Below are 22,352 nucleotides of genomic sequence, written 5' to 3' on the forward strand. Positions count from 1 at the left end.
CCAAACCCTGCTTATTTAACTAGCTCTTATTTGCTTATTTGCGGATTAAAACAAAAGAAAAATATATACAAAATGCTAAGTTTAAAAAGTTCATATCAAGCCTTTTATTTGGTATACAGATATTCATAAATTTATACAGTATATATAGATATATGTATATATGTAACACATGTGCCACTGCAAATTCACAGACAAACTCATTTTTACTAAGAAAAGAAAGGAAAAGAAAAATATATAATGTGCTTAATTTCATAGTGCTGTGAAGCGCTTGTAATGAAAGATGAACAAAAACCGGAATGATGAGGTAACTGCCAGGCAGGAAAACAATTACTTAGAAATGAGTAATAATAATAATAATAATAATAATAATATACTGAAACAAATGGATCAAAGAGGCAACCGAGAAATATAGTGGCAGCATGGACCCTTAGTGTCAAACTAGAGAAAAAGATTAAGTCTATAACATACATACACACAGAGTATGCATACAGACGGACAGTGCATAAACGTACAAACAGGAAGTAAAGTCAGTCACTCATGAGAGCAAAAACTCTCCCATGTTGTTACTCTTGTCTCTCTCTCACACGCACACACACACACACACACACACGCACACACACACACACACACACGCACACACACACACACACGCGCACACGCACGCGCACACACACACGCACACACAGACACAATAGTGGTCAGGCAGGGTGAAGGGTGAGGGCCTGCATTCATGTGAACAGACAAAGGAACAGAAGAGAGAATCTGATGAAAATCAGATCGAATGTCAAGGAGAAGGGATAAAGATTGAACAGATAATAAATGAGCAGAACGTGCTGCACAAAAACACAAAGAAGTGGTGTGTGTGAGTGTGTGCGTGCGTGTGTGTACATGTGTGTCAATATATCAGGAGCAGGTAGTGCTGAACGTGTTTTACAGATAATTAGGAGTATCTGGCTCCCTCATGTGGTTACTCTGAGTCTCTCTGGACCTCTGAGGCGTCGGCCCGACAAATGGGACACGTTCTGTTGGCCTGAAACAAACAAAAATTATAAAGTTAGATTATATCATCCGCCCTGTTATGGTCACACAAAATGTCCATTCCTAAAACTGTACATTTGGACATCAACTAAACTCACCACCAGGCTCCTTCATTTTCTATATTTGTTTTATATCGATTTGTAATCCCTATAAGCCAATGCACACTGAGGCTTTGGGCAATGTCATCATGTCTTCAAATCATAAGTGTTATGATTAATACAAGAACCTGGTGTTTCGGAGCCTTTTTCTAGTGTGAAAATCAAGTATGTACAGCTTCTTCTGATTTTCCTGCCCTGGAGTTTAGTGTGGTTTACTTTGAGGACTCTTCTGTCCTGAATTTAGTAACATGTAGACACATGCCTGAAATGCTGTTATATAACAGTTCTCTTGAAGAGTGAGATTCTCACTACACTTGAGGTACTTGTGTCACCTAATTAATGTGTACTTCGACTGAGAGCATATTTATGTCCTCAAACAAATTTTCTCTTGATAAGTTACTGATTGAGTCTCTAAACACAGTAGGGCTCCTATGCAAGTCATCAGTGGGCTATTATGAGACACCTTTGCTTTGAATCCATTACAAAAGTATGTGTAATTAGCTTCAGATGAACTCAGAGGTTGTGAGCAAGCGGGGTTTCGCAGGTGGGTACTTACCCTAAGCCACTTGTCCACACACTTTCCGTGGAACTCGTGGCTGCAGGGCAGGACACGCAGCAGTTGGCGGGACTCAAAATCACTCATACACACCACACACCTGCAACACAAACGGGTATGAGCATTTAAAGTAAACACATGGAAACCTGCTGTTCAAAACACTTTCTAAATGACACATTTCGATTTCATTTGATTGGTTATCGGGTTAGACAATAAGACCCTTCATCCTTTGAAACCCATGGGATCACCAGTGATCCCCGTCGACATAATGTATTGAAGAGGCTGTAGCAAGCTCAGTTTTAAAGTCAGAGGAAATCCATCTATCTAAAAGGAATCAATTTATGCCAACCATGGAAAGCTAGCATGTCAAAAATGGTTGCTATGGGTGCCCAAGAGTCCCCCCTTTACACATGTCTGTAAAGGGGAGATGTATAGTCAAAAATGTGAATGAAAAGGGGTTCTATGGGTCTTTAGCGTAAAGTGTTGGGCATGTTCATAAAAGGGAGAATGTAAAGGGGAGACTCTTGGGTCCCCTTAGAACCCATTTTCTTAGAAAACTAAGAATCTTGAAGATCCAATGAGCCCAATTTAATTGAGGTGTGATTTTAGTCCCAACAGTAGCAAATTCATTGTAATGAAAACTTTTTTTAAAACTTGATTTCATTATATACAATGACCTGTTGTGACCTCTAGCATTACCAAAGCCTCATGAATCTTTACAGTCATTAACTACAAACCGAGGACATTCAGAGGATTGACAATAAGGGTAGTTTCCAGAACAGTGCTTGCCATCCAATCTCCAAAAAATGCAGTTCTTGCAGAAATCAGATACCACAGCCTGACTTCTTTTTTATGGTATTTGTTAAGGTCTTAGAAATAAAGGATTTTATTCAGTGTATTAACACTGCTTTGACTACAACAACTGGACACATGGTGCTGACATGTATCTCTAATCAACCTTCAGATTTCCAGTTTTCAGATGAAGTACACTACTTCTATGTGGCATCTACTGATCTCCCCTAAAGACCTTCCGTCGCCCCGAAAAAGACAAAAACATGCCTATGTGGGTCTACGAGGGTTGACTGTAATTATTTAAAGCTGGAGTGTGAAACCACTGTCTCCCCCCTCTGGCAGTGTGAGTAACTACCATGGGAGAGACCATAGCGATGGCAGAAGCCAAGTTTCTATTACTTGCGGATGCTCCTGATAAAAACAGAACTCAGCATCCAAAATGTATGCAAAGAATTAAGGAGTACAGGAAAACCCTGTGTTGCTTTGGATGTTCACTTTAGAAATATATGTACCAAACATTTGAACAATGCCCAACCCTAAAACCCTATTTTTTCCAATATGCTTTGAAGATCTTTTAAGCTTTCTGTAGCTAGCAAAACCATACTTAAATCTATGTCCTGAATATCCATTAGTCTCTCTCAGAAAGATAGTTAACCCAAAATAAAATCAAACACTCACAGTGTTTGTTCAGACTGATGGTTATTTGGATTGAATCGATAGGAAGGAAGCTGTTCAATGTCCCCCTTGGTAAGTCCTCGGAGTTTGGCCTCTCCCAGACGTTCAGCGAGGTTCAGGAGGGCCTGTGGGGAAAAACACACCAGCAACAGCAGAAAATTAGAGTCTGTATTCATGAAACATACAGGCAAAAGTATAAAAGAAGGCAGATGAAGAAGAACCTCATAGTTTTCCACTTCTCCGTCGTCTACATCCAGCTCTAGGCTGATTGCAGGACCTGTGGGCTGGACTGGCAGCATTGACCTGCAGAGGGGAAAGATTTCGGTTAAATTCAAACAAATACGCAAATTAAACAATCAAGCACCTAAACTGAATCTCTATCTTCCATCTCATTAAAAACATTCTCTTATTTATTTCAGTGTATTCAGTTAATTTCATTGTTATTTTAATTGTGTTTATGTTGAAGTCATGTTTTACCTTTTTCCATTTATGTAACGATTCTGCCCTTTTATGCAACATGTCCTTTTTTTAAATCACATTTTATGTTTCCAGATTTATATAATGTGTAGTTTCTCTTTTGTTAAATAATTGGTTGTCATCATGGCTAGCTTTCAGGACTTGTAGATTTTGATGGGTGACATCAAGTGTGTAACCTGTGTGAACTGAAAATAAAAAGGAATTTAATGTACTGATCTACTCACAGGAAGTAAGGCAGGAGGCTGGGGTGGTAAGGCGAAGGTGGCAGTGGCTGTTGCGAGCGGTACCGTCGCCCCGGGAGACGCCGAGGGATAAAGTTTGGATACGACTAAGGAGCAAATGACACAAACATGAAAACTCATTCACACAGATTTTCTTCAGAGCAATACGAACGTTATTGTATTATTCTTATTGCTCACCACTCCGAAGAACTCCTGTGGCAGGGGGTCATGGGAGAGGAAGTGAAGCTGTGCGGAGTGTGGTGTGAGGGCAGGGTGGGTTGCAGGAGGATAGTGGAGCCCAGCACCCAAAGACAGGTGTTCTCCAAGCAGCTCCACGTCATTCTCTATCCTCTGCAATGGCTGGGAAGGTGGAGAAGAAAATACACACCTTTAGCATCTGAGATTACTTCATGTGACATGGTTATAAAAACACTAAAAGATAAACTAGATGGAGAAAGTGAGGCAGGAGAGGAGTATCAACCCTCAACAAATCCTGTAAATGAGCAGGGGATTATTCAATAATAACATCACTATTACAACATAATCTCTACTCACCGATCGGGCCTGCTGCGTCGGATAGGGTCCAAACTGTCCAGGCTGGGGCAGGTGAGTTGGATGGTGGGAGAGGTGTGCTGGGGGATGGGGGAGGTGAGGAGGGGGAAGCAGGAAGGCCTGGTCACTGGACAGCAATGATGGGAACGGGTAGGGCATTGGTAAGTGCTGCACAGAACAAGTCTGAAGGACCTGGCAGAAGGGGAAAAATAGTTCATTTAGGGAGGGATGTTGCAAACGGAAAGTTGAAAAAAAAATCAAATAATGACAACTTCAGTTAGAGAAAATGTGGACTGTACTATGTGGAAAATGTACTGTGCTATGTGGAAACGAACACACTCACTGGAGGAGGGACGCTGCAGACTGGATAGTGCTGTCCACTGAAGACTACCGAGCATGCTGGGATCTGCTGAGGGGCGGAGCGAGGCGGCAGGCCTGGTGGCGCTCCCGGAGGAGACACGGGATACGATACCGGAGCTGAACCCTTAATATTGAGATCAAACGGTAAAGGTCAATTCTATGAACACAGGCTGATTTGAAGCTGAGCAGCTGGAGTTACAAGACTTCCACATTGTCTAGTTGGCTAAGCAAAACCTTGTGCATCACTGCTGATGAGATAAATACAGGCATATTCTGAGATGATTACAAATTATTTTCATGATTAACAGACCTTTAATAGTACTTGGTTACAGTAGTATTTTTGCAGATATTCATTCTGATGTGAACTTAGTTGAATTATTATCTAAATGGGAGTTCATTGATTCAAGTCAAACACCTCAAGTTACTCTTTCCCCTGAAAAAGACTTGCAAATTAGTCACATGACTGACTTTGCAGTATATTTAATAATGTAAAATATCCCCATCAGATCCAGTTACTGCTGTGCATTTCGAGAGAAGAACATTGGATACAATGTTTTAATGTTTTCTGGAAAGACAGAGAAAACAACCCAATTTTTCAAAAGTTTCTACTTTCTACCAATAAACTTTCCTTCATTTAAAAAAAGAAAATATTTTATTGAATCATCATCCTCTGAGGAAAAACAGGCAAGCCAGACACGCTCATAGACAAGCCTTCATTAACTAACTGAATATTTCACCTACATGGTTCCAGGAAATGTAGCTACTGCTTTCAAGATGTAACAGTAATAAAATCATATTAGTCATACTCTCTGAAGTCAACATCTTCAACTGCAAATAAGTAAATATATCCAGAAGCAGCTGATTTTAATTTTCAAATTGCATTTTTTTTAGAGGAAATTTCTAAAAGTGTTATATTTTGTGTGTTTTTGTTCTTGTGCAGCACGAGAAGCAGCCAAGCCTGAACAAGAAGAAAACTACCTTTGAGAATCACACAGTAAGTTATAAACAGTAAGTAGAGGTTTCTCATGGGGTTTCTCTCACAGACGTCTACTGAAATAATTAAATTCCTTCAGCTTTATGTACATTTTTCCCCTAATTCCCTCCACCAACAAAGTCACATTAACTAATGAAGTCACCTGCTCATGGAGGTCCAGTACCACACTGCTCTGCTGGGATGGGTGGGGGTGTGGATGTGCATGTGCATGTGCCGCAGGGTGCAGCAGCCTGGGAGACAGATTTGGTGACTGGTGGAGGGGCCTTGGGGAGGGATTTGGGGGATGGTGAACTGGGCGTTCTTCAAGCCCCGGCACAAGTCCTCTGGGAGGTTGCTGGCTGAAAGGTGGGTAACCCTGAGGGGGAGCCTGGTGACGGTAGTTCTCGTCCTGGTGGCCGGGCGACAGGCCGTGGTGGGAGTGCAGATGATGATGGTGGTGATGATGATGGGCATTGGGGTGATGATGGTGGTGGTGGTGGTGGTTGTTGTTGTTGTTGCTGTTGTAGTGGTGGTGGTTGTTGTGGGCGTGGTGGTGGTGGCGGGTCAGCCGGTCTCTCCGGCCACGTGGGCGTCTCATTGGAGGGCTGATTTGGAAGAAAGAGGGGAAAACTTAAGAAAAAGGGCCAAATGAGCTATGTTTTCTTTTTCATCATTATAAACACAGTTTCACGGCTGTAAACTAAAGCAAGGAACTTAAGTACTCCACCAATTAAAGAAGCTAAATTTGATATTCAGGGCAGTAATATAGCAACAAACAACAATTTGCTATGTACAGAAATATCTCCCTCAATGTGTGCGGTAATCCCTGCTTCTCTTTTCTTTGTTTACATAGTCAGGCATGTTCTTGCATGCATAGCTCATGGCCGCCGCTCTGCACTATGCTCATACAGCAGCTATAACTGATAACACCGCCACAACTGATGGCGTCGTCGCAGAAGCATAGCACCCACCCTCCTGTTACTACTGTTAGCTGTGTGCCACTGGATCAGCCTTCGCCATGTCGAGAGGCAATAGAAATGCTCCCAGTCTCACATGAAGCACCTGTAAGCATTTCTCCCATAACATTGTCAGTCTCACATTGGACACATTAAGTGATATCACTTGAGTCAATTTATCGTACAGCGCCCTCTGAATCCACAAATTGCACAAATTTTCACATAAGCAGCTTTCTTCAAGACCTTGAAACAGGCTAAATCTCCTGCCAAACCAATGTGTGTGTACTAAAAAGAACATCCGAATATAAATAATAAAGTGATTATTAAAAAGAAAGTTAACAATAATTGTGTCAATGGCGCCTATTTGGTAAAAATATATATATTATAATTAATTAATTCTTATTGTAGTGTATTTCAAAAATATTTAGAAAAGAAAAAAAATATATATATATATATATATATATATATATATATATATATATATATATATATATATATATATATATATTTGTTTTATATGCTGTAAGTTACCTTTTATTTTTTATATGCTGTAAGTAACCTTAAAAAAAATATATATATATATATATATATATATATATTTTTTTTTTTTTTAAAGGTTACTGTCTCAACCCTCGATTTGGTTTGTTTCATATATATGTTATTGAACATTTATTTATAAAGTTGTTTGACTGCTATCGGACAGAATAAGCATTTCCAAAATACATATATAGCTATTGGGGCCCTGTCAATAATTCTTTTTTTCATCCTTTAGGGTGAACAATTACCAGATCAATAATTAAGATGATATGTATTTGTGTCACACACACATGCACACACTTACCTGCGTCGGTTGCGAACAGGTGTGTGGCATCTCTCTGGCATGTAGTGGGGGTGAGGTCTACGACTGGGAGGCAACTCCCACGGGCGAATAGGAGAGGAAGGAGTCGAGGGAGGGGCGGAGTTCAGATCCAACATGGTCTGCTGTGAAAGACGTTGCCTTTTTGGACTTGGGCTGTCTTCCATCTGCACACAGAGGTAAGGGGACAAGGGGGATGTTTGGTCAGGGAAAAACAAAAAGGCGGACGGACAAAAGGGGAGAATGAATAATAATTAAAAAAAAAACAATGTATACAAATCATATTCAAAGCAGGAGCAAAGAAGATGCAACAGGCAGTGCTCATGTTTCATACTTACTTTGTCCCGATCCTCGTTGCACACATTATCTGGATGAAAATGTATCACTCCTCCTGCAGGCCACAGAGGAAAAAAACTGAATCAGATAAGATAGGGCTGAGGAAAAAAAAATCAACATCACAAGACACATGGACATACGCTTGCTAAGCCAAGAGAAAAACAACACCAACAACACACAGGCAGCTGGTTGCCTTTGATTTGATTTCCAATTCTATGTCCCCACTGGTTCCTCACGAAGCCTGACTGCTGGTTAATTTAAACAGTTCCACTGACTTACTAATATTCAACAGTAAAGACAAACAAGTGCATCCAACATCTTGCTACTGGTTCACCCAGATAAATCTCATCTACCAAGAATGAGATAATTAAATGTACTAAAATAGTTCAAATAAAAAAAGGAATATCACATAATGGAAGTACAGAAGTGTACAAAAATAACTTATGGACCATGTTTTTCTGAATTAACAAGATTATCATCTTGAGTATTCAAAGAACAAAAATCTGAGTCGACACGATACTTTAAAAAGCCTGCAAGCAGCTCTCACCTGCATGGTTTCTGTTAGTCTGCCTGATCCTTCAATGGTGCAGTATGGTTTCACGTATGAGGTCAATACAAGTAGGTATATCTCAGGTGAAATCAAACCTTAGATACCTACCTATATTGCCCTCATACTTGACACTTCATCTAATATCCATGAAGCATGCCATATCAGTTCAACTGCTCCTACAGAAACACTGCAATGTCCAGCAGATTAGAATGGGTCTTGTTCTTCAGAACAAAAGCACGGTCCTGACATGCCTGCCCAAAGCTGACAAACCCAAACAAAAATTAACAGAGAGTGAGAGACATGTTTGCATGCATAAAACCTAGCTCTCAAGTAAATGAGAGCTTCTCTTCAGATTTTGAGGTATCTCATTCATTCAGAAAACAGAACTGAAGGCTCATAATTTCCAAGATAATTATCTTGTTGATTCAGAAAAGCAGAGCAGATTTTTTCCTCAAGTAAATGCATTAGTCTTCTGTACTCAATAAAGCGGTAATACCACACACATAATCTCAGAAGAACACAATGCTCTTCCAGCTGTTTATCCAACAGTCCACATGTGCAATCTGGATGCAGCATGTGCACACAGTCATTTCAGCAGCTTAAGAAGGATGTCCTTGAACTCAGCTGACAAGTTTCCTCTAAGCAGTCCCCCAAAACCTTTTATCACCACAGAAGGGGGGGTCATCTTTCTCTTGCTCCCTCTATGCCTCCTTCATACAAATAACCCATTCTGTCTCCCCAGAAACAACGGATCTGAAAGTAACCATTTTCTTGTCTCTGCGTCGCCACTTCATAGCCATGTGAAGACTGCCAATAGTAGCAGTTCAAAGACGCCTTGCTTGTGGCTGCGGAGAACAGACCGACAGTCAGTTGAACAACTAACCAACTGTAAGGCCTTACTGGCTTACATCTTTATTTATCTACTATGCTATTATCTTATGACCTAATATGGTCCTGGGCAGGGCTGGTAGCGTTCTCGGCGATTGCCTTTAAGCAAAAACCATACAAATAGTCTTTTCTTTCTAGATCTAGGTACAAAAATGATCAACACTACTTGGTAGTGGGTTATTTCTGCCATTATCTTAAATAAATTGAGTATCGATATCCAGCCCTAGTCCTGGGACTCAGCCACTCATGTGTTTTGATGAGAACTAGGTCTGTTAATGCCGATTCACCCCAGGGGCCATAGGAGATGGGATGGTGAGCCAGACTGGACGGGTTGTGTTGGCGAGCAAACACGACCTTGTTTCCTCAAAGTATGGCTGCTGGGGAAGACTGACACCATTTATTTTACAGACAATCAAGTCAGGGAAGCAGGATAGTGGACTTAAGAGTATCAGCTCTCATCAAGTAGCAATTTGCTCCTGTTCTTAAACAAAGACTTGAACCCATTATTTATAAGAGACAAACCAAAAGTGAACACACTATTTTACCCACATAATCTGCAGAGATCTCGGGTGATAATAATATTAATGGAGATCTGTACAAACTGGTTGCTATTAAATTGTGGGATGCGATGCTCACTATTAAAGCTATACTGGGTGATAAAATCCTTGACACTGAGGGAGAGAAAGAGGGAAAAAAATAGAGATAAGGCAGAGGGACACATTTTTAACAACACCAAACCCAACCCTGACACATTTTGCATGACGTGATGCCAAGAGGCGCAATTCAGTGACAAGTACAAAATCAAACCACCACACACAGGAAATCTATATTAGACACGTAAACATGCAACCTCTTTTAGCATGTTACACACACAGAGAGACCCTCTCAAAAGTCTGTGCAGCTATTGAGAATGAGGCAGATCACACAGCTGGGAGATACACTGTTTAAGTAACTCACACAAACCTCTCTGTAGTCTCACAGTTTGGGAAGCATGTGTTTTTGTGTGCTGTGTGGGTTATTTTAGGTGTTTGGTAACAGTGCTGCTATTAATACTAAGACCAATTAAAATCCTGCTTTCATTCATTCACAGTACTTTTTTTTTTGCCTTTGAGGAAATCCAAACTGGTATTACAGAAGGTTTTCCAGTTACTTTTCCTATGGCCAGCAATGCAAACCTGCTAAAAACTAAACAGATTGGTGTCATGGTTTGATACAATTCTTTCATTGTTTTCGGAAATGAGCCATTACTGTTGAGGAGCATAGCCTATTGAATTAAAGTTTGAGTGATACAGGGCAAATACCTTTTACTTCAAACTGTGGGTAAACAAACAATGTGCCAACACAACTCTATCTCTCATTTCTCTGATCCGGTTTGGACAGTTATTTGAAACTATAACACCTTCTCAATCTTTACTCTACCCTGAACCACTAGATAAGAGACTTGTTTGACTTTGTTCGGACAAATATATAGTTTTGCACAGGCTTAAATGTAAGTTGAATAGCAATAAGGCTTAATGATTGAAGGAAAAGTGGAGGACTACAAGAAAGGCTGTACAATGGCAGCCTGCATCACAGCACTGAGCAATCTAAACAAAAAGATTAAGATCGCTATCCAAAAGAAAAATCACTTCCAAATATTTTAGGCTTGTTTCAAGGCTCCAAACTGCTCGTTTAAATCAGACTCCCATCACACATAGTGTAGGTTGTGTGAAGAATGAAGAATATGTAGGATGTCTAAACCAAGTGCATATGCATCATCATCTCTGATCTGACGATAAGTGAAAACATACAGCTCTCTAGCGCATCAATATTGCAGTTTGAATACTCAAGACATCCACTGACCTACCAGATTTGTTTTTCCATTTTTATTCGATAGATCTCAAAATATCACCATCATTCTAATAAAAGTGTATTAATGTATAAGCTATACCATGTATATGCTTGTGTCTTGACAATAGGAGTAACATAATTTGACATGCTGGCCTTCAACACCCTTATACCTGGACCATCCAAAGAAAATGATGCTGTGTAAAATACTGGAGTACCATAGTTTGCAAAGTGAGACAAAGTGAATAGAACCCAATAATTGTAAGAACCATGCAAGTAGATCAACATAAAAATAACGAAATATCTTAACTGCTCAGGGACCTGATTTCCCCTATTCACCTGAGTAAAACTATTCAAACATCTGAAGTAGAGCCTCCACTACAACATTCAACAACAGCTCATCTTTCAAGCAACAGCTGCCAGTGAAAGCACCAAGCCTTTTAGTGAAATGTCTCAAAACCTGTTCAGCTAATAGTGGTCTGCCTGCACCCTCAGGGGGTGTATCCTGTGTGAGTGCATGTGTGCAATGATGCATTTCGCCGGGCTGTAGGCCCTGTTTACTGAAGCCTGCTTACCGGCCCCAGGGTGTCTGTGAGCTCCGTGCGAAGAGTGGCGCTGCGCCCCCGCAGACAGGTAGCTCCCTTGGGTGTGCTGTTGCTGGCTCTCCGGGTAGCTACGACCACCGTGATGCGGCGCCCAACCGGGGTTGCTCTGCGGCGCGTAGCTCACCCCTCCTCCGCTGGCGTTCATCATGCTCCCGTTACCAACAGCGTTACCGTTGCCATTGCTTCCAACGTTGCCGTTCATGCCGAAATGATAAAAGCCAGACCGAGACCGCGACCGAGTCCTCGGGGGGTCCATGGTTGGGAAGGGCGGTGGTGGATGGACGTGATGAAGGTAAGCTGGAGAGACGGACGTTCAGAAACGGGCAGGAGCCTCCCTCCTCTACGCGGCCCCCTCTTCTATCCAGTTACCTCTGAAATCGACCGACCAGTGCGAGCGTTTTCTGGGGCATTTAAAGCTGTTGTTTAAATGCAATAAGACGAGACACCTGAAAACAGCGCGTTCAAGGAAGCACAGCCTTCATATGCCGCACAAGCACCATCTGCACCGACCACATTCACCGTCCTCCGAGCTATCAGTGTGCGAGTCAACTTAACGATAACCGCTTATTTATTTCTCCACATGGTACGAATATAAGTATTTAAAAAATATTGTACTTATATCAACATGCTGTATGACAAAACAGTAATCAAAATTATATTTTCTCGAAGTTAGTTTGTGTTTTTTTGTCTTTATCAGAACAGCAGCAGAGCAAGTCTCAGGTTCTCTATTGTCTTTTTCACAGCGGCTCGCTGTCAGGCTTTCCACAGTAAAATAAAGTATTTTTAAGTAATTAGTCGCACGCAATTTTGATCTACAGGAGTGAGCCAATTACATACGCACATACGACATTCAACTGAAGTTAATATCTCTCACCAAAAGCGTGTCAAGTTAAATACTTAAATCCCTTAACACAAGCAAGATGGCTTGCTGTCGGTTAGCAAACTAAAGGAAACAAGCTGCCCCGATAGCTGGCTGTGCAACAAAGTTATTAGCATAGATTCGTGAATAAATTCCAACTAACTTACTCTAAGTAGTAAAGTTACACCCCTTTGCGTTCGCTAATTAGCGTTATACCAGCTCGTACATTTGCATAATTTCGATTATTTTTTTCCAGCTAGCGAAAAGCTAACAGGAAGCGGGGTCTAAGGGAAAAACAAGTCCAACAGTGCCGACATTACAAGCTAGCTAACGTCGCACTGTGTCGATGTAAGGCTGATGGTTGAACAACGCTAATAGCGGATTACCTCAGACCGCATGAGAAAATACATAGCTACCTTATCCGTCAAGTAACGAGGGCAATATTTGTCCAATTTAAACCCCCTCTCGCGTTCGCTATCGAATGTTTTCTCTGGTCAGCGGGGAGTGTGGGGAGATCAATCAACGGGAGTTTCACATCTCTGCCAAGTCACTCCCAATCGATCACAGAGCATTTAGCGCGTCACAGGCGCCGCGCGCGATGCGTTTTGCCGTTAAATAGCTCCGTCACGCACAATAAAAAAAATGTTCAAATTCGTGCAACAACCGTCAAAGCAAAATGTGTTTAATTAACTGCGGCCAATGTCGATTTGAGGTCGCAGCTTATTATCGGAATCGACTACTTCAGTCTGACAAACCCCGGGCAGCTGCTCAGTTCATTAATAATTCAGCAGCTTCATAGCAGGAATACTATAAGACAACGCTTTGAAAGCTGAAAGCCACTGGCTTCACACAGGTTTTCAGGTAGATGAGCTCTACATTGTTGCCTGGAGCCTTCTCCGATACACTCTATAAACCTAAACTCAAAGGCTTGCGTGTTTTCACGTATCAGACATTACAATCGTCTTTTGAGTTAAATACACGAGGTTATCTGGACCTCCATGTTTATTGTCGTTGTCCTCACAGAATAAAGATTCATATTTGAAAAGGTCAATCGCGGTTCCTTGCCATTGACCCGATTTCGATTATTGTAATGACAGACAATAATATGTTCTGTAAAATAAGCATTAGAGATAACAACCCCCTACAGCATGGTACATAAGCCAAAAAGCAGGCAGTGTGTAAAAACATATTCCTAATGTTGAAAAGTACTTGCATAAAATTTGGCCCAGCTAGTATAATTATATTTATATTTGTACAAAATTACATTCAACTACATTTAAGACAAGCTCAATCGACTGTTATATGCTATCCTACAGTTTAATTTGTCAATAAATTAATACATTTATGAAAGACGAATACAAAATATTTTTATTATCCAGCTACATTTATTAATCCTTGAAAGCAAATCTTTAAAAAAAATCGATCACACTTTATCTTCGTCTGTGGCGTACTCTTTGTTTTGGGGAAATAATGCTTTCACCATTGATGTTTGCATCACCGTGGCAATAAAAATCCCCATGTCTTCTACCCCCTCTCTTCTTCCACCTCTCTGCCTCTCTGCTCTTCCTGCTTTTGCCACCTGCCTCATCACTCCTCCTCTTCCGTGGAAGGGGTGTGGACTGTTTGTGACTGTGGGGTCCAGACCTGAAGGGGTCTGTAGGGCAAACTTCCTCAAAGTTCCTCTGGGATGTCCCCAGTTGTCCTCCTTCTCGTCTGGCTTGAGCATCCCTCCTAAGCCTCTTCACCTCACGTCTCTCTCTGCGCCTCTCTGGCCACTTCTTCCTCCTGCCTGCCTGGCTACATGTCTCCTGCTTTGTCCTGCTCCTCCCCTGGACTGGCTGATTCTCCTCGCCGCTCTCGCCTGTTGTTTCAGGCAAGTGCTCCTGGTCTGACAGAGGTTGGGATCCAGCACTCAAACGCTCTGAAACCACAGCATTGACAAAGAAAATTCCCTAAATAATTAGTGACCCTGTATAGTTGAATAAGTTAAAAGAGGATGTTGTTTACAGTTGCAATAATACATTTTTTTATACAAACAAAAGCTCAATATCATTTGGAAGAGTTTGCTCAATGAGAAAAACCCACAGTAAATTATCAGCCAACTCTGCAGTTCCCTGCAGCTATGTGGAGCGTCTTTACACTGTTTTTTTTTGGCCCCCAAATTTTACTGTTTTGATTCACTCTTACTGCTCTCGTTAAATCTGTTTTCAGCAACAACAGGCAACTGTGTTCAGTAAGAAAAAAAACAGATAAAACCAAGTATGCTACCTACCCAGCACCAAATGGCAGACCACAAGTTAACAACCAGCTGGTGAGCATAATGAGGCAGGCAGAAATTAGACTAAATATTGGATTTATACTCAGTAACTAGTTTATTACATTATGCCAAGCTAAAACCCATGCAGTCTAATACTGCAGTCCTACAATAAATCCTACCTTCACAAAGGTTATAATATTGAAGTTGAAACCATTTGAGAGGTGTTGATTCAACTGTATGATCATTTTGGAGGCTGGTGTGGTACTGTTGAATAGTAGTGTGTCCCCTTTATCTTGTCCACACCACCATTTATATCAGTGGTATCCGTTTTTAATTGACATGTTCACACATAAAACACACTGTTTAAAGCAAATGTTCACATAAAATAATACTGTATATCCTATAATATATATGTTTTTCACCTTTGGCTCTTTTCTGCTTCCTGGTAAAACACTGGAGGATTTCATCCATGGTGTCATAGTGGCAAACATATGGCAGTGAAGGAAAACTCCCACTGATCATCCTCCTCCTAGTGCACTCCTAAAACAAAGGAAAGTAGATACAATTCAAAGTGAGTTACTAAGAAGAGCAGTTACAGCTAAGACAAATCCAAAAGAAGACCCAGGAGAGAGGAAAAATATGATGTACAGAGGTAGACAGAGTAGAAGAAGGCAGCGAGATACCGGAGACAGAGTAAAGAAACAGACAGATGAGAGGGATAACATCAAGGCAGGGAAAGATCCACTCAAGAAGGAAAGGAGAGATGGTTAAAGTAAGAGAAGGATTCCTTTAATTCGCCACTTACATAACCATAATGTCCCCTCTTAGAGCAGTTGTAACAATGAGCAGGACGTTTCTTATTTTTAAAGGTGTGGACTGTCCATGGCCTGACTGGAATCTCTAACCGGATCTGAAAAAAAATTCATTTTTGAAGGTGGAAAAAGGACATTAGTTGATTTCTTTGAAGATTTTCAATACACACCAATGCATTCAAGCTTTAAGTTTAACCAGCCTATTACAAAAGATGATTAAGACAGTCCTCTGCCATCTACTGCCTGTTTGGAATATGTATATTCTCTCATTTTAATCAGTGGCCTGTTAATGTGAAGAAGCGTTATGCTTGTAGGTGTACAAGAAAAGTGCAGTAATGTCAAAACGCCAACTCACTGTCAAGTGGCATTGTCTCCATGTATCAGGGCAGATCTGAGGAAAACCAAACATGTGAGAAAATTACTCTTTTCAGCAGAAAAGAGCATTTTGCAGATGAGTAACTGCCAAGGTCGAATAACACTTCATAAAAAAAGGCCCATACATGATGAAGAATGTAGAATATGTCTACACATAACTGACAAATCCTTTCAAAGTTTACTACAACACAGAAACAGACTCCCCAACACAAACTCACATCAGACAGGTGCCCCAGCATCCCACAGCGCTGGCAGTGTTGGTTCCACACTGGTGGCCGTTCACAGGACCTGAGGCCATGTGAAGGCAATCCACAGCTGGGGCAGAGGCGGCCCGGACAGTGTCTCTGGATGTGACCTTGTATCCCACAAAGAACACAGGTGGGACACTTCTGCTGACAAATGAAAAAAAAAAGGTTTTAGAGGGTGTGATCTTTTTGGTTAACCTCTACAGGTGGCCATGGAATTACATCAACACGTCTCTGGTGCAATTTAAGGCAGTCGGCAAGGGACAGAAAAGTTAGATCAGTGAGCTAGTCAGAGCAGAAATCATGAGAAACATACAGAGAGAAAGCTATTACATAACACAAAATAAAACTTAAATGTTTTGTGGTCTATTTTTTGACTTTTCAGCATTATTTATCACCATAGTACAACAACATATTCAATATTTAATGCAGGGAAAAGAGGGAGAGTAGATGAATTTCAACAAGAGATAAATGGGACAGCAGGTGAAAGTGATTTTAGTAAGGCAAACATCTCCCATGCTGTATAGCTTGCAACTGTATCAAACTCCAGCAATGGTTATTTCTTCTACAAGACGATTATCTGCAGTGTTAAAGTATAATTATGTAAAAAATAAAAATAAAAAAAAGAGGTAGATGAATTTGTTCCATTACCTTGTGGTAGTAGCAGCTTTTGGCGACGTGTCCCGTTCTGTTGCAGATGTTACACATCAGAGAACGACCAGTCACAAAATAACGGCTGGACAGGGACTTATCAACACTATGCTAGATAAGGTAAAAGGACAAAGACATGACAGAAATTAAAAAGGCAGTTTTGGAAGTTCATAGGACTGAATACATGTTGCAATATCAGACGACAGCCAGCCAAAGATTACAAAACAACTTTCTTTCCTTAATTTGACATGGTTTTCTAAATCCATACAGGGTTTATTACCCAGAGCTCATATTTACAATAAACATCCTTAGCATAGTGAAGAGTTTTAATTTAATGTAATCTTTGGCAGTGGCTTTTTTATTATTAAATATGTTTATGCATGCATACATGTCAACACTTTAAATGTATTTAAACCATATTTGCATTTGTGCCCCTTAACAGAAACATAATAAATCCTGAATAATAATAGTAGATCCACATTTGCATGAGATTAGTTCTACTCTAGTGTTCCAGAAAATCAATAGACATCACAAGTTACTTTGTCTTTCTCTGATACAGCCCAGGTGTCCTTTTCTGATTTCACAGTCTGATCTATGACAGAGAGAATGACCACAGTGAACATTAGTTTTTGTAGATGTCAATATATCCCACAATTAAATTATAATCATGTGGATCTTAGGCAGAATACTTCTTGAAATGAAACACACAATTAGCAAGAAAAGACAAGCATTTACAAATCAAGGATGGATCAGGAGTACAACCCATGTCTAGTAAATGTAGTCGTTCTGAGGTCTTATAAAAGCTGTAGCTCTTAGGGCTTTGACAACTGATGAAAATGACTTGACCTTGCCATAATAACTATCACCGAGGTGAGGTGTAAGGAAAACCTGAAAAAGCTCTCTGCTCCAGTGGAGCTGCTGGCTGGCAAGACAAGATGGAGTGGTTCTGCCAGGCAGCTCCCTAGTGTGTATGTGAGTATCTTTATTATTGTGAAGTGGAGCATCACTGGGGGGGGGGGGGGGGGTGAATGCTGAAAAACTGTCTCTAAATAAGTTTTTTAAAATGTACTCCCATTGATTTACAGAAACCTCTGAGGTACTGCACACCACCGTTGGCTATCAGCTGTAAATCCTAGTTATTCACTTTCTTATTTGAGCACACACACAGCAACATATGATAAGTACTAAGTAACAAGTATATTAGTTTGTTCAGCACCTTGCATGTAAATGTGATTGAAATTACAATCGTATTAAAATGAGGCTCAAACTATATCCTATTGTTTGAAAAAAATATTGCACTAGTAGTAGGCCTATTGAGGCAGGATGACATCATGTTAGAAGTTAAGTATGGTCTAACCTTCATCCTCAGAGCTGTTCCAGTAGCTCAGGTTGAGCTGGATGTTTGAGTCTCCCACCTGCTCCTCTCCTCCCAGGATCATCCACTCCTCGATGGGCTGGTCACTGTCCTCCTCCCTATCCTCCTCCTCTTGTAAGTCCAAACTGCGAGTAGCCCATCCAGGGGTCATGCGGAATGCCAGGATGAGCGGAGGAGAGCTTTCCCTGCTGGACCGTGCTGCTTGTTTACAGATGCTGTGGTGTTGTTTCTGGTTGCTGAACGTCATCTCGTCCTCTCCTTCTGAACTATTGAAGTCCTCTATAAAGAAGGTGTCGTCTTTGGTGCCTCCCTTGCCATCTCCGTCTTCATTTTCCATGGTATATTAGGTTCAGTCTAGTGGAACCTTAAAACTGCAGCTGAACAGCGCCACTCAACGACGGCTGACTGTATTGCTATTAAATAGAATGGAGGCTAACGGCTAGTTGACCACAACTTTTAACTAGTTAGCAACGGAAATAAATACAATTACTTAGCTATTTATTTTCCCTTAAACGTCTGTTAAAGAGGTGAGTAAACATTAAAAATGCATTGACACGTGGGTTAACATCAGCCACACCGGCGCTATATGCTAACGTTAGCCCTGTAGTAACGTTAACCGAAGCAGTAAATATGGACACATTAGCACAACCAAGTGCAATTAGTTCTATAAAAGCACTTTACGGTCGCTTACCGTTTTTTTTGTTCACTATATGTCGGTTTTGAATTCACACAATACTAATATTTTCTTCCATACAACTAAACCCGTGTGACTTCCTTTCTTGTTTGGATGTATGAAGCAATAAACCGGCGTTTCCGGGAGTTAAAATGTTGGACAACCAAAACTGCCCCCAGCGTGAGCGTTTGACAACTACGGAGTTTGACTACAAGTTCACTGACGCAAGCACTGGAGTTGATTTGAAAATATACTCAAACTATATTGTTACCGTTTATAGGCTTAGTCCAATCGTACATAGGTGTATTTGTTTCTGCATTTTTTTTGCTGGCAGTGGCAGCTTGCTGCTCCCATGGTAACGACTTCCTACCAATCCGTATGCAAAGGATGTTTAGGCTACTAACGTTAGTAGCTATCTGTTAGATATAGATATACAAATATATTTATAGAGTATACGATAAATGTAGTTTACGAAATCTAATGTATCTCAGAGGAATATAAATACATGCAATTAATCAAGTCCCTTTATTATAGCCTTGAGGTTCTCCAATTCAAAAGCTTCGCCTATACACATGGTAGATATTTTAAACGTCCAACTCCCCTTACATTTAGTACATTTCAATGTGAGTGTGTACCTAAATTTATATTTTGTGTTAAAAAAAACAAATTTGAAAGTTTAACTGGGTGAACAATCTAATTTATTTAGACTATAACGTTAAACTTGTGGGGTGTGTATGACCTGGTCCATCTCTGATCACAAGAATTTGACTACAAAAAGCAAAGGGACAATGAAGCGCGTGCACCCGTGCGTGAGCGCCCAATCGTATGCTCGTGCCGCTGTCCACCGCTCAGGTGCTGAAGGCACACTGCCATGTCACTCCGCACCGCAAACTCACGGACACAATCTAAACAGGGCTTTCTTTAAAAAAAAAAAATTCACATTTATATTTCAAAGAAGAGGAGATGTTTTGTCCTCGACATCAAATAGGCTACACTTTATATCAGCCAACATAAGTTTACTACAGACTTTTTTAAAGTCAGTCTGTGATGGACGCTCCTATTGGACAGTTGCAGCTCGCCGTTACGCACGGTAAGTAACGATGTTTGATTCAAAGTTACCAGGTCAGCGTATATAGAGTAAAGTTAATTAAATGCTGGTATATAAATGCGTCTTTTGATCGGTGTTTCTTTGCTCCGCTTCGGTGCTCAGGGCACGGTGGGGTGAACCAGCTCGGCGGTGTCTTCGTTAACGGGCGCCCTTTACCGCACGTGTTGAGGCAGAGCATCGTGGAGCTCGCACAACGGGGCGTGCGTCCCTGCGAGATCTCCCGCCGCCTGCGCGTCAGTCACGGCTGCGTCAGCAAGATACTGTCCAGGTAAAATTACTCTGCTTTATTTAGGGTTTTTGTGAACGGATCAGGCCGACTAATTACTTCATAGACATACCTGTCTGTGATAATAATAACCTTTACTTCTAACACTTTTCAAAACAAAGTTACAATGACCACACTAACGATTCTTAAAAAGTGTATTGGTCATTTGGAAATATATCTTAATATATATCCCACTTCCATGCTAAATGCATTAAATCTGTAGCCAAAACTAGCCCTGTGTATATGGACACCAATTGTATATGATTTAGGCAGAAATTATTATTATTATCATCATTATTATTACTTTGATAGAAATGGATTTTTACACCATGTGGTTTTCATTTTGTTTAAATCTATAGTGCTCTGCTGTTTCTAATTTTAGTCCAACTTATGTAGATGAATCAAGTCATCACATAAAATATATATGCTGACAAATATCAATATTGTGAATTCAGGTACAATGACACGGGAAGCATCAGACCGGGAGCGATTGGAGGCTCGAAGCCCAAAGTGGCCACTCCGAGAGTTGTGCAAATGATCCTGCATCTGAAACACACCAACCCCACCATGTTTGCGTGGGAGATCCGAGACAGGCTGCTGCTGGAGCGAGTGTGCGACCATGACGGCGTACCCAGCATCAGCTCCATCAACAGGTATAGATGATCTTGTGTGTGTGCATGTGCTTGACAACAGATCAACAGACTGTTTCTTCTGTTTTTACAGGATCATCAGAAACAAAGTCCAGTCTGAGTCTTGTGAAGTTGGTACGTTTTCCTGTCCCTTTCACTCTCTCGTGATCTATCTGTGCATCTCTAATGTTTCCTGACCTCTTTCCTGTCATCAGCATCATCTGTTACCATGGGAACACCCTATTCCTCTGAGTCAACCTATTCCATCAATGGAATTCTGGGAATCAGGAAACACAAGGAAGGTAAATGTGATCCGTGTGTTTGTGTGTGCTTGGCGCTGTATTTATATGAATATATTTGTTTCTATTGTTCTGAAATGAGTTGTTTCAAATAGTAAAATGAAAAAAAATGAGCATTCCCCCCTCTATTCCTGCATTTTAAAAACTAAATATTAGACTCCACACTAGATTAAACATGTTGTAGATGATGTATTTGCAGAGCAGACAGCGATTACAGTGGTACCAGACCGCACAGCAAACTGATGAGTAAAGCCTGTGGTCCTGTGAACATTACTCGTAGGCTGAAACAACCTCCGCAGCAGGAGATCCACCTCACCATCCCAGGCTTTTGTCCTATCAGCCAGCTCCTTCCTTCCTCCCCCTCACCTCAGCCTCTCATTACAGGCCTGCTAACACCTCCACTCACAGGGCATTGCAACCATTAGAATAGGAGAATGCATTGATACATATGCATCCCTACAGCTGGGAACACACATGCATTTTGTCATTCTACTAATTGGAAGTAGATGGCAGTAGCGGGAGGAGGCAAGAAGAGAAATAAAAATGAACCTGGTGGGAAGCCGTTTTGTTTTCCAGGAGGGGATGTGTCCTGCAGCGTCTACCAGGACCAGCCACGTTTCTGTAATGAAGCCTGGGGATGGTCCGACCCCTGCCTGACCTCTATCTCCAGCCTGACCTTTTACCCTGCTCTGTCAGCTAATCATAATCCAGACCTCTTAGGTCAGTCTGCATCATAACATGATCACTTACGTCTGATACGAGTTCAGCTTTAATGTGTTCCTCTCATCTGTCCTCTTGTTTAGGGCCCCCATGTCATTACAGCTGAATGTGGCTGCAAAAGACCTCACAAGAAAGAAGATCATCACTTTAATGCCAAAAACATGATCATTTTTAACACTGGACCGACTGACATTATAATTACTACAACATGACTGAACAGAAATCACAAACATATGAAAATAAAACTGAAATGATGTACCTGACCTGTTGTGTTGTATTTACATCATTTAGGGTCAAATAACACCTGCATGCTGTTGTTTCAGA

At 41.0% G+C, this 22,352-nt stretch overlaps 3 protein-coding genes across 4 annotated transcripts; 1 reads left to right on the plus strand and 2 right to left on the minus strand.

Moving 5' to 3' along the window:
* Positions 1-76: 76 nt before the first annotated feature.
* LOC311014133 (RING finger protein 44-like) lies at positions 77-13,147 on the minus strand. The gene is made up of 12 exons (XM_084010541.1): positions 11,731-13,147; positions 7,893-7,945; positions 7,540-7,721; positions 5,906-6,347; positions 4,753-4,893; positions 4,413-4,601; positions 4,056-4,217; positions 3,861-3,964; positions 3,381-3,462; positions 3,163-3,284; positions 1,693-1,792; positions 77-1,030 (listed from the first exon to the last, which is right to left on the minus strand). Exons 1-12 carry the CDS (start codon positions 12,014-12,016, stop codon positions 968-970), a joined length of 1,926 nt encoding a protein of 641 aa, XP_083866667.1. The 5' UTR covers positions 12,017-13,147; the 3' UTR covers positions 77-967.
* Positions 13,148-13,979: 832 nt separating this feature from the next.
* Positions 13,980-19,106, minus strand: LOC311014140 (zinc finger CCHC domain-containing protein 7-like). 2 transcript variants are annotated; one of them, XM_084010552.1, is made up of 8 exons: positions 18,317-19,106; positions 17,499-17,551; positions 16,960-17,070; positions 16,282-16,452; positions 16,044-16,079; positions 15,682-15,786; positions 15,299-15,416; positions 13,980-14,540 (listed from the first exon to the last, which is right to left on the minus strand). In XM_084010552.1, the coding sequence occupies exons 1-8, from the start codon at positions 18,669-18,671 to the stop codon at positions 14,050-14,052; spliced, it is 1,440 nt and encodes a 479-aa protein (XP_083866678.1). In that variant the 5' UTR covers positions 18,672-19,106; the 3' UTR covers positions 13,980-14,049. The 2 variants fall into 2 exon arrangements, with proteins under 2 accessions (XP_083866678.1, XP_083866677.1); XM_084010551.1 differs by having other exon boundaries at positions 16,282-16,455.
* Positions 19,107-20,210: 1,104 nt separating this feature from the next.
* LOC311013729 (paired box protein Pax-5-like) lies at positions 20,211-22,134 on the plus strand (the record flags this gene model as incomplete). Its single annotated transcript, XM_084009910.1, has 6 exons — positions 20,211-20,383; positions 20,836-21,033; positions 21,104-21,144; positions 21,225-21,311; positions 21,885-22,028; positions 22,112-22,134. The coding sequence occupies exons 2-6, from the start codon at positions 20,915-20,917 to the stop codon at positions 22,132-22,134; spliced, it is 414 nt and encodes a 137-aa protein (XP_083866036.1). The 5' UTR covers positions 20,211-20,383; positions 20,836-20,914.
* Between the last annotated feature and the right edge of the window lie 218 nt (positions 22,135-22,352).

The sequence above is a fragment of the Eutrigla gurnardus genome, assembly GCF_963514095.1.
Source record: "Eutrigla gurnardus genome assembly, chromosome: 5".
Classification (NCBI taxonomy): Eukaryota; Metazoa; Chordata; class Actinopteri; order Perciformes; family Triglidae; genus Eutrigla; species Eutrigla gurnardus.

Bases quoted from the DNA above. Each gene is read 5' to 3' on its own strand.
- LOC311014133 (XM_084010541.1), bottom strand. From the start codon at position 12,016: ATGGACCCCCCGAGGACTCGGTCGCGGTCTCGGTCTGGCTTTTATCAT. The intron at 7,946-11,730 runs GTAAGCAGGCTT...TGTGGCCTGCAG, and splicing joins TCACAGACACCCTGGGGCCG to GAGGAGTGATACATTTTCAT. The intron at 4,602-4,752 runs GTGAGTGTGTTC...CCCTTCTGCCAG, and splicing joins TCTGCAGCGTCCCTCCTCCA to GTCCTTCAGACTTGTTCTGT.
- LOC311014140 (XM_084010551.1), bottom strand. From the start codon at position 18,671: ATGGAAAATGAAGACGGAGATGGCAAGGGAGGCACCAAAGACGACACC. The intron at 16,456-16,959 runs GTAATGGAACAA...TTCATTTGTCAG, and splicing joins AAAGCTGCTACTACCACAAG to CAGAAGTGTCCCACCTGTGT. The intron at 16,080-16,281 runs GTGAGTTTGTGT...GGTTTTCCTCAG, and splicing joins TGCTGGGGCACCTGTCTGAT to ATCTGCCCTGATACATGGAG.